The 12,761-nt window shown below is 43.0% G+C and overlaps 1 protein-coding gene across 1 annotated transcript in view; it reads right to left on the bottom strand.

The window, feature by feature from the left end:
- The window catches only part of LOC126456740 (uncharacterized), a 181,533-nt gene that overhangs the window by 79,308 nt on the left and 89,464 nt on the right, over positions 1-12,761 (bottom strand). The window contains exons 4-5 of the mRNA XM_050092485.1: positions 6,786-7,117; positions 1,836-2,027 (exon numbers count right to left, since the gene is read on the bottom strand). Of these exons, the coding sequence (XP_049948442.1) occupies positions 1,836-2,027; positions 6,786-7,117 (524 nt within the window). The remainder of the gene's footprint in view (positions 1-1,835; positions 2,028-6,785; positions 7,118-12,761) is intronic.

A 12,761-nucleotide genomic window follows, 5' to 3' on the forward strand; every position in this document is an offset into this window, starting at 1 on the left:
GCAGCCACGTCGGCTGTGTACTTACCTGCAACCACTGTGTGGCATTTCTGGTCCTACATAAACTCGCTAAGTGTATTTGAGGCTTTCGTCCGATCACTCGATGTCCAGTCTGGTGTGGCAGTCGAAGACAGCAAATGAAAATGGAAGCTTTAAATTCCACGTGTACGAAATCGTTAACACGAGAGAATCGTACGAACGTACCGTCGTTTGAACACTGTACTGAGCCCGATACGGATGACATAGTAATAAGCGTCTCTTGTGTAAAGAAACAACTGAAAGAGTTGCAAACAAATAAGTCACCAGGTTTGTATGAAATTGTAATTCAGTATTACAAAGAGTACTCTACGGCTCGGAATTTATTGCAAATCACCCAGCGCAAAGGCCTACTCGACTGTAAAACAATGCAGGTGACTCCCGTATACGAGAAGGGTAAAAGAATTGACTCACAAAATTAGACACCAATATCCTTAACACTGGTTTTCTACAGAATTCTTGAACATGTTCTGAGCTCTAATATAATAAAGTTCCTAGGGACTGAAAATCTCATGTCCAGAAATCAACTCAGTTTTAAAAAGCATCGCACGTGTGAATCTCGGCTCGTCCTTTTCTCACGTGATATACTGCAAACTATAGATGAAGGGCACCGGCACTGGGCGGATCCCATACTTCTAGATTTTCAGAAAGCATTCCACTGCAGGCTCTTAATGAAAGTACAAGTTCCCCGATATGTGAGTGGCTCAAAGACACTTTAAATTATAGAAATGGTGAGTGTTCGTCAGAGACAAGGGGATTGTCAGGAGTGCCCCAGGGAAATGCAACAGGACTTCTGTTATTATCTATATATATATAATATATAATAATCTATATCTATAATATCTAAGACGGGGTGGGCAGCAACCTGCCGTCATTTTCCAGTGACATCGAGGTGTACGGCAATGTGTCGTCACTGAGTGATTGCAGGAGAAGACGAAATGACTCGGACGGAATTTCTCGTTGGTGTGATGAATGGCAGCTAGCCCTAAATGTAGGAAAATGTAAGTTTATGTGGATGAGTAGCAAAAACTAATCCGTAATGTTCAGATGTAGCATTAGTAGTGTCCTGTGTGTCACAGTCACATCATTTAAATATCTGTGTGTAACACTGCAAAGTGGTACGAAACGGAACAATCGGGTAAGGTGAACGGTCGACTTTCATCTATTCGGAGAATTTTAGGAAAGTACGATTCATCTGTAAAGGAGACTGCATATAGGGCAGTAGTGCGACCTAGTCTCGAGTACTGCTCGAGCGTTTGGGATCTGCAGTAGGTCGTACATTTTTCCCTCAGACCATCTGCGAGTGGAGCAGGACAGGAAATGAGTAGTAGTGGTACAGGGTACGGTGGGTTGCGGAGTGCGAATGTAGAGGTAGCATCCCACGTAGGCACGAAACTGACAAGTTGTCTGTCCACGCAAATGGCCGCTGTCCAACTGAGGCCGAGAGACGGCGGCCACACGGTTGCCGAGAGTCACACCCGGTACAGTGTGCTCGACTTCGACGACCGCTTCGCGGCCCGTGCCGTCTGGATTTTTACGTGAACTGCATAGGTAGGAACTCAATTAGGAACGTATCTACCATTCCCGTAACTCCCCTAGCCCTACTTCTGCCAGTCCCCAGCCTCCACCGTCCTGTAACCTCTACGGTGCCCTCGCCCCGGCCTCTACGCACTTTCTATCCCTCCAGAGTACCTGCATATTCCTTTCTCCTTCTCTTTTTCTCTCCTATCCCATTTTAATAGACTCCATCCCCAATGCATTAAGCACTCACAAGAAATGTTTACGTTCACCACTTAACTTACTTAAATGCCAGAGGAGCAACTCCAGGCGGTAGTCGAATAGGGATCGATATCCTGAGTTCCTGCAAGTTCTTCAGCTTTCCCAGGGCAGTGAACGCCTCTCTCGGTATACTGTGGACCATCTCAAAGTCGTCATCCTCGCAGAGTTCCAGACGTTCCAACTCGGTGCAGGCCTCCAGCAATGGTGGGACACAGCTGTGTAACAACAGAAATGGGGTCTTTCAGAATTATTCGTCTCCCGTCACGTTTCAAAAGACCAAAGAAACAGAGTACTTTATATTATAACTCTAAATTAATAGTTCTTATACTGTATTTGCAACAACAACGTGTTCAACTGTCACTATCGCATCATTCGCTGCTGAGATCATTACTATTAGTGTCACAGAAAGTATACCCATCAGGGATGAATTATACTAATATATGTCTGCTTGTGTCTGTATATGTGTGGATGGATATGTGTGTGTGTGCAAGTGTATACCCGTCCTTTTTTCTCCCTAAGGTAAGTCTTTCCGCTCCCGGGATTGGAATGACTCCTTACCCTCTCCCTTAAAACCCACATCCTTTCGTCTTTCCCTCTCCTTCCCTCTTTCCTGATGAGGCAACAGTTTGTTGCGAAAGCTTGAATTTTGTGTGTATGTTTGTGATTGTTTGTGTGTCTTTTGACCTGCCAGCGCTTTCGTTTGGTAAGTCACATCATCTTTGTTTTTTGATAAATTATACTAATATACGTTAGACATAATGGTGAGAGTTAAGGCCCAACATATTAACACATTCAGTTGGTGATGAAATAGTGTTTCCGAAGTCAGCTTTTAATACTGCTAAGGCTTCAACATACAGTTTTTTCTCTTTTTTGTTTTTTGTCTTCAGAAACTGGGCATTTCATATTTATTTATTGTGTGTATATGATGACCAATAAGTCAGTGCTGCCAGCTGTTGCTTGCTCATGTAATTCAGTAAAATAAGTAAAACAAAAAGTTCTGTTACAACATTCTGCCTTTAAATGATTATTGACATATATAGGCATAATTGTTCATGAGAATATATTGCCGAAATGAAAATCTTTGTATGAGACATCTTCGTAAACAACACGTAGGTTCTCGAAGCTGGTGTTTAGTCCAGTTTAAACTTCTGAGCTGAGAAGCTGAGGTCAATATATAAAACTTTTCTCTGGCTCTTTGTCTCCCGTTTTGGGAAACATCTTCAGAAGTAAATGGTACGCTGCCGGTATTGCCCATTGACGAGTGCCCGTCAGTCGATCGGACACCCACGTGTATTTAGAGCCAGTGTGGAGCATCTCTTCTACTATTGCCCGTGAGTCGTCGTCTCACGTGCAAAAACAGTCATTTCGAAAGACTACATGGGCTCGATGACCTCTTGTCAAAGTACAGGGTTTACGCAAAAGGGGGCAGCAGATATCTAGAATTAACGTTTGACAAACTACAAAAGATACAAACACAATTCCAGTGATCCTAGACAGAGAAAAGTTAAAAATTCTGAACAGTCTGTGCAGAAGTTTAGCTAAAGCCACAGTGGTATTGTTACATGTTTATAGGAATTACCATTTATGTGCTGAAATCAGGAAAATTTGAGTCCAGAGGATAACCTGAGTGTGGAAAATCTCCACATTAGTCTATTCACTGAGAGCTGGAATGAAACAGACACAGTTTCACGTGACTACGCACGATCTGTTCCAGCAAAAACAGAGTGTCGAAAATCCTTCGTGCACACTCTCCACGTGGCGGTCACGCTGACATCGCAGTGAAGCATACGTCGCTTGTGAAAAACCTTATATTTCAATATTGGCTTATAGTATAATGCAAGAAGTCATAAAAACCCGACAGGTGGCATAGCAGATTCAAACACAAGTGATTTTGGTTATAATAATGTTAAAGGAAGAATAAAACTTATTCTGTTGAAGTTGAACTGCTTTGATTCAAGTTTATAACAAAACACACTTTTCTCTCTTTTATAATGCAGTCTAATTTCCACATTTGAGGTCAAACTTTTTCCATCACATGGAAAACACATTTGTTTCACTCTTCTGCAGTCACTGCTTGTTTTAATAGTTCTTTAACTTCTGACATTTTGTGTGTTCTGTCTTTTTCTGCAACACAGCCTTCGATTTTGGCCCAAACTACCTCGATTATGTTTAATTCACCAGGTATGGAGGAATCAGAAGAAAAGTTTTCCCTGCTCCATCAGCCATTTCATCCACTGCATATTCTTTGTGCACTACTGTGTTCTTTTTTAACAATTTCCAGTAATTCTTTCTTCAATACTCCATTTTCCAATAACAATATTTTTAGATTTTAGTTATTCCGGTATATCTCGCTTATTGGCATTCAGATTAGGTACTACTTCTTTTCAACAAGAATAGCACGACATGTTATCGAGAACAGTAACTTCTTTTTGCTGAAGCCGAAGAAAAAGTCTTCAAACCACTTCTCGAATGTACTGTTGCACATCTCCTCACAGTAGCCTCCACTTTTCTTGGGCCCATCTTGGATTTGAAAGTTCACACACTGCCTCTGACAAAACCTGCTTTGCTCCCAATATGTGTGATAATCAGGCATTTACCTTTACCTGTTTCCAGTGGATAATGCAGATAGAAATGCTTGTTTAGAGGATTTTATGGACTTATGCACCAAGACGTTACTTCAGGTATGTCATGTATTTGGCCATGTCTCGTCCAAACAATAGACAGGTCTTCCTTCATCTCTCAACAATTTATCATTTGTAGATGACACTGCCTCCCTGAAATCATCTCTGTCTATTAGCACACTACTGCATCCACACCGAAAGTATTTAAAATTCATTTCTTTTAAAACTGTATGATAATAAAATGATATATGGAAGTTGCTCAAATGTGGATTTTTAATCGTGGCCACAAGCACTTTGTCAGTTGTTAGTGACCTGTTACAAAAAATTTCCTTCGTATCGCAGTTCTATCGAAGTCACCAATACTTCCTGAAAGTTTGTCATGATTTTTCTTTCTTGGGAGACTTTGAAGAGTGTGACAACCAAGTTTTTTTCAAAACAATATTGGTCACTGACTGCTCTGGATACAACAGCTCCATTTTACACAGATTAAGAGCCATGTGCTTCTCCACAGAAGTTAATAACTTCTTCTTTGATCACTTCTCAGTTAGAGTCAAATCTGACAAGTCGGCCTCGCTCACCGTCTCCGCAGAGGACAACATGACAAGTTTACTCCTATGTTATACAAATAGAAATAAAGGGGGTAGCTACTAGGTGACCACAAAAATAATGAATGACGAATGTGATTACAATCACTGACACTGACACACGAATAATCAAAAACTGGGCTTTCAAATGAGACGAACTTTACAATCAGATTCTAAGATCACACACTAATGACTTACAATCGCAACAGACGTGGCCAAACTGAGTGAAGTGTGCCCCGTATTGCTCACCTCTCGGTGGCAGTGCTGCGGTCACGTGCCTCGTCGTGTCCGCAGGCTGTCTGTCATTTCAGTGAATGGAGTGTAGTACTGGAATACCTGCGAGACTAAACTGGAGGTGTCGGCAGCCGCTCCTACAGTACAGCTACGGTAACTTCCTGACCAACTGCTGTAATTCAGTCAGGGCCTGATCAGTTTATCAGTTCACCACTCAGTAGGTTCGTACACCAGTGATTGTAGTGAGCTCGAATTATGTGTTTCAGAGTGAAGCTTTTGTTACTGCTCGAAATCTGTTGTTCTGTCCTGGATGATAACAAAGATCGTGAGTTATTTTTTATAATTTTTTTTCCCAGTTGTTACATTTATTTCACTTAGATATTACCGCACTGTTTGAAAGTCAGCATCATCTACCAGCATTGCAAATACATGTGCTCACCGAGTATTTTTATGGACATTATTTTCACAGTATTTACATTCTATCTGCACGTGTTGGAATGAATAATTTTTTTTTATAGTTTCTGTGTCTCTCTGTATGATGCTTACTAATGAAACAATGATAGTCCAGGTCACAATGATTCCTGATAACAGTTAATTGTCAACAGTCATTAATTTATCAGTGGAAATAAAATAAAAACTACGTCAAGGAACTGGAGTATACTGAATTTAAAGACACAACTGGCGGGACCAACTTGTGATATATTTGCTTTGTGGAATTTACCGTAGTATGAACACAGGTATTTCCGGCAAACGTTTCACAACGAAGCTACGTAGTACCAGTAAATAACTAAGGTATCTGCTCCAGTACAAGCTCCCGTAATAACGTGAACAGTTCCTTCGTACACAAGTTGCTAAGTGCCTCATAATGTTGCTGCTTTCTACTTTGGGCGATAATAATGTACACCAACAAGTTGAAGAGAAAGAATTTATGGTAAAATATTATAGACATAAACAGAAAAAGTAATGGATCCAGAATGGTGCCCTGAGGGATACATGTTTCAAAAACTTCCTCATCCACAGGCTGTGTCTATGCAATGAATCATTATCAGCATTTCTTAAATTATAAGTGCTAATTTGGAAATGACACATTCTGCCTGTTAATTTCACTACGAAATGTGCAGAATAATTTTCACAACAAACTCGGAACCCAAAATGCGCGGGTGAGGCTGTCTTGCCAGGTATTGTTGTATTTCACAGAACTGAACTGGGTACAACTGTTAAATACGGAGGCTTAAACAGTGGCACGGTCACTTACGAATGGAAGTAATTCCGTACCAAACTGACGAAAGCTGACCTGCAGCTTTTTTAAAGGAATCGTAGCAATATTTAGCTAGCTACATAACAATCTGTATTTAATAGCCCTTTATACGTACGCGAGAAGAAATATGCCAAAAGTCCACTTACCATAACGAGAAAGGCGCAGGTTATACCGTGTAGGGTGAAGATATCGAATACACGGGAAGCACACTCGTCAACCGAAAGTAATTTCGAGTAGAAGTTAGACAATCTTAGGAGGACAGGTAATAACACTCACCTCGTCCCACCCATCGCCCACTTTATGCGTATCGACCTGAGGGTGTTCCTCTTGGCTCTCAGAAAGTACCTCAGGTCTTCCATATCGATATACGTAAACCCAAAGTCGACCTCGGCTAGTTGCGGGCATCCGTTCACCAGAGGTCGCACCAAACAAGGTTCCTGGGTAGAGCTACGATCGAATTCCTTGTATTCCGGTTCCAGATTCAGCACACGGAGGTTGTGCAGCTGCGACAGGGCCTCCGAGCACCTTTCAGACTTCAGCAGTTTGTAGGGAGCCGTCAGTGTGTGTATTCTGGTGCACTTCTCCACCAAGGTCTTCAGTACCTGCAACTGAACGATTCCCCTTCTGTACAAACACCTACAAAGAAAGCAATGGCAAACCTCAAGAAGAAAGAAACTTCGTTACCGGTCATTTAAACAGATGCTTTCTGTCTTTTCTGAGGCACATAATCAAATTCCAGTGACAGAAGATGCACAGCAGCAAGACAGGTGGACGCAAACGAAGTCAGTATTAGTGGTGAACAGAAGGACGAGGACGATGATGACGACGTGCGGTTTGTCAGGAGCTCAATTGCACGGTCAATAGCATCCGCACAAAGTTTCAATTTTTTCACAATCCAATGTAGTCACTGCCACGAATGATGACGACAGTAGTGAAATGACGAGGAAAGCACAAACACCCAGTCCCCGGGCAGAGAAAATCTCCAACCCAACCGGGAATCAAACCCGGGACCCCGCGATCCAGAGGCAGCGACGCTAGCCACTAGACCACGAGCTGTGGACTGAACAGCTCCCACATCGTCCACGCTCACTGGGCCAACTGGTTGTCAGCTAAGAGACGGCTGGTATTCACTGTGAACAGGTTACAATCTCATCTGGCAAATCCTCGAGGAGTCGGTTCGTACTGTCTGTGTCGCAGCTGCTTCCGACCGCCCCGGTTCTTTTCTAGTCCGACCAAATTCTCTGTTCTCATGACCTACATTGCACGACAACTGAATTTGCCTCGTTTTCTTGTTCTTAACTGACTGTGTACCCTCTCACTAATCGTAAACAAATCGGAACAAAATTTCTATTGGGAAAAAGTTGAAAGAAGGAGCAGAATCTATATGCATCTGCACTGACAGCAATAACTGGAAGAAATGCTTAGTGTATGAAAAGTTTATTTTGGCTCAATGACAGTTTACGTAATGGTTTTTAGCTTTAGTATCAAACCAATATAACTAGCCAAAATGAATCCCTTAAAGAAACAAACTTACATATGTAGAACAGCTCCAGATGTCTGATTATTTTACAAAATGTGTTAATGTGTTAAATGTCAGACATTAAGGATGGAAGGAAGAAAAAGTTTTGGAAAAGTTTGAATTTATGTTTGAACTTCGTCAGAAGTTCTCGATTTCTGAAAAGCATTCGATTCAGTACCAGACTTATTCTAATTGTCAAAAGTTCAATCGTTGGGGGAATCGAGTGAAATTTGTACCTGGATTGAGGACTTTTTGGTGGGGAGGGAACAGCGTGTTATCTCAGATGGAGAATCATCGTCAGATGTAGAAGTAACTTCAGGTGTGTGCCAAGGAAGTGTGTTGGGAAACTTCCTCCTCATGTCGTGTACTGATAACCTTGTGGGCAATTTTAATAGTAACCTCATATTTTCTGTAGATAATGCAATTATCTATAATGAAGTATTACCTGCAAGTAGCTGCATAAATATTCAGTCAGATCTTGATAAGCTTTCAATGTGGTGCAAAGATTGCCAGCTTGCTTTAAATGTTCAGAAATATAAAATTGTGCACACCTCAAAAAATGTAGTATCCTATGACTACAATATCAATGAGTCAAAGATGGAATCGACCAACTCATTTAAGTACCTGGACATATCATTGTAGGGATGTTAAACGGAATGATCTCATAGATTTAGTACCAAATAGCACTAATACGGGATATTGAATGGATACAGAGAAGGGCAGCACAAATGGTCACAGATTTAATTTGACACACGGAAAAGTGTTAAGGAGATGCAGAAGAAATTGAACTGTCAGACTCTTGAAGATAGATGTAAACTATCTTGAGAAAGTCTAGTAACAAAGTTTCAACAACTGACTTATAAATGATTACTCTACAAATATACTACAAACGCCTACATATCTGTCACACGGAGATCACGAATTAAAATTAGAATAATTATAGCACACACAAAGGCATTCAATCAGTCATTTTACCCACGCTCCATACGTAACTGCACTAGAAGAAACCCTAATAATTGGTACAACTGGACATACCCTCTGCCGCGCACTTCACGGTGGTTTGCAGAGTACGACTAGATTAGATGTAGATGCAGAATTAGAAGTAGAAATTATTACGTGCTCTCATTATCAAACATAGGACGAGTATAGTCTGGGATGAGTTATTCTACCTCAACACATATACACAGTTTCTAAGTCTCGTACTGGTCTCATCCCCCCCAGGGGGCTTGCCGCTCTTAGGCCACCACGGGGGCCCAGCTTTTGCAGCACCTTTTCCCTTTCGTTCCACGTGTCTGTCCTCTCGTTGAAGTGTGTTCCAAATTTTCAGTAGCCGATATCAGAACAGTCCAACATTTTTCGGTCCTTTTCGCTTTCTCCGTTCCCGTTCTCCCGTCCTTCCTCCGCTCCAGTGTTTGAGGTTCCTCCTTTTCTTATTCCTCACTGTGCGCTCCCAAAGGTCAACCCGTGCGTCTGACACGTAACGGGTGACGCGGTAACGCACAACTCGTAGCCCCACACCGACAGGTGGGGTTCGCACGTACCCCCCCGGTACGGACCCGGCCCAGGAGGGGCGGTTGCCCGTGCTGCCACCTTCCCAAACTGCCAATCGGTCCCTCTGTCAGGCGTTCGGGAGGTGCGAACGACCACCTGAGCCAGGAGCGCTCCCCTCCGAGGGAGGCTGACGGTCGGAAGGAGTGTGCCGTCAGAGGCGCCGACAACCCCGGGGCATTTTCTCGCCACGAGCCGATCGTCTCTTGGTAGAAGACATCTACCGAACGTAAGTGGAATGAGGCTAAAGATTCGGTGACCCTCTGCACCACAGTTCCTCGCCATTTTACAGCTGAAGACGGTCTGTGCTTTAGCTACGGTAAATACATTTATTATTCGGAAAGGTGTCGACGCAATTGCCAGGCACGTGAAATCCTGTTCTCGTTTACACGACGGTACTTCAGTTTTGGAGACTACTACCGATTCTCGAGCACGACGACAGCTCGCAACTTCGCTCCTCCGCAACTATCCCGCCGTGTCGAGGCCCACCGAATGCCGTATGCGTCCCGCGGTGTTATTTACACTGAGTAGCTCGACGGTCCGATCGAGACAGAAATCCAAATGTACCTCTCCGATCAGGGTGCCGTTACGTGTAATCACTAGTGCTCGTGTGCACTCTTTTTCTCACTTTTAATAGAAAAATGTTTCTGTCAAAGATCAAAGCAGGCTACGTTCTTAACCCAATGCGCTGCTACTACTGTCACCGTTATAACCACACTCGAATGTCCTGTCGACACCTGGCCAAATGTGTAGCTTGCAACAGGGATGCTCGAGAGGATGACATTCTGTTTCCTTCTCCCCGCCCTGCCGACTGCAGTGGCGACTGTGCCGTCTCCTCCTGAGACTGTCTGCGTATCTCGACGAGTGGGTCGCCCGGAAGATCTGGGCGAAGGAAAAAGTGCCTCACCCGGTCACTCGCAATTGTCAGCCAGTCGGAAACCACGTGTTCTACCGTCCGGCACTTAAAGTACCGTCATCGCTACGTGTCACTCCACGAAGTGTGCGGACATGCGACCTCAAATTCGGCACCGCGGTTGTGAAATCGCACGGTGTCCCCGTCTCCTGCTCCGGGTGTGCGACGAGTCACCGAACTTTTGCCTCGGGGCAGAGTCACCTGCTACACGACCGGCAGGCCGGAAAGGATAGGAGGAATACTCCCGTGAAGCCCTCTTACGTCTCTCCGGCAGACAAACGTCCGAGTCTTCCTCTGCCGACCAGAAAGGCTCCGAGAAATCGAACAGAGGCAAACGGTCGTCTCCTTAGCCAACTTAAGTTCGTTTTATTAGCTGTCTTTCCTTCTGTGAATTGGGCTTAATGTGTAGTCATTTTTACTCCCTTTCATCTTCGTGTCCTACAGTTCTGAAATGGGCACGTACGACTCTAGTTGTTCTTGTGCCCTAAAATAAAACAAAACAATACTGGTCTTATTGTGTTAAACCTTTAACATAAGATCATACATCTCAGTGAGTATATTATGGCAGAATTTTAAATTTGATCAATAATTATATGAAAGGCCGAAAATCCAATTTTTGTTGTCCCTGAAGTTGTTAGTGTACAATCCCAGTTGCAAGTTCCAAATCTGTGTTAGCTATTTAGTGATACAGATCTCACAGCATAGGTGCCCCATTGGTATGCGTATGCTGTGTTACAGACCCCCATGGGCAGTTTCACAAGACACTCAATATTTAATCAGCATAAGGCACTAACATTTTCACAATTAAGCAGGCTAAAAGCAATGCCACAGATACCTGTAGTAAGCCAACCATAAACCACGTTCCACTTACACCACCTGGCAAAACAGCAACCTATTTGTGCATATTCCATGGTCAGGTCATTATTTTGGCTACTACCATTAAGCATGGGTATTTGTAAGCAGAGAAGAGGGAAGGAAAAGAACAGGCACAGTCCCCTGCGAACAAGACTCAGTGGCAGCAACAGCAGCAGCAAGCTCACAGATCACTCCCCCCCTGTGTTACGGAGCTGGTCAGTGTCGTGTATTGTAGACTGTGTACACTCATTCAGTTCATGACACGATCCGAAGAAATCGTGACTTTATATTGTACTTCTGATAATATAACAGTCTCATATTTTTCAAAAAAAGATACAACATACGTAAGCCTTATTTTAACACGAAATGTATTCGCAGCTGCAAATACGGAGAACCGTTGGCTGTATGATGGAATGATGACAATGAAAATTTGTGCCAGACACGGACTCGAACCAAGATTTCCCACTTATTGCGAGCAGTCAGTTTGCCGTTAGGCTATCGGACCGTACTTCCAGACGAGATGCAAACTTCAATATATTGTCAACCGTATGTCCACAACCTGCACTCGTACATTCGTTATATATTTTTCATACAGGGGAGGCATTTTTAATTGAATGCTGCTTGCCTGGTGTTGATGGATAAATATGATATTTCAGTGCCTGTATTGTTCAGAAGTATCATGCAATATTCCTTCAGAGATGCACGCTTTTTACTTCTGGACAACACAGGCACTACAATATCGTATTTATCCACCGACACTGGGCACGTGAATTTCGATTAAAAATGCCTCCCCTGTACAGAAACGTACATAATGAACGCACCGGTGCAGGTTTTCGACATGTGGAAGTTTGGGTCTGGCCGTGAAGCGTGCAAACGGACAGGTGACCGCTCACGATAAGTGCAAAATCCGGGTTCACGTCTCAGTCCGGCACAAATTTTTGCTGTCACCATTCCATTATACAGCTGAGATTTGTCCGTATTTGCAACTGCAAATACATTTCATGTACGTCATAATAGCTGCAGCTTACCACAGCCCGTGTTCCTTAGGACATGCGTGCGTGCCCGAAGGAATATTACACTGCACTTCTGAACAATGTGCTCTGTACCTTATTGTAAGCCTTATTTTCAAAAACTATTACTCTTTGTACTTCTAATTTAATTCAAAAGTATAATCGTATCTGAAATTATCAATCTCATCGTATGAAATATTTTGAGCAATAATTTGACAATTTTATAAAAGAAGTATTTAACCACATACGAAGATCTCCGGATGTAAAATATCGACGTATTATAAGATAGCTGAACTGAAACTTCTCCTATCTTTGCTCTCGTCAATTTGTGTAACGAGCAGTTGTCGGTTAGTTACGGAGCAAATAGTTTCACTGTGAAGTCACGAGGTGAATGACGTGGGAGGTAT

The sequence above is a fragment of the Schistocerca serialis genome, chromosome 2, assembly GCF_023864345.2.
Source record: "Schistocerca serialis cubense isolate TAMUIC-IGC-003099 chromosome 2, iqSchSeri2.2, whole genome shotgun sequence".
NCBI lineage: Eukaryota > Metazoa > Arthropoda > Insecta > Orthoptera > Acrididae > Schistocerca > Schistocerca serialis.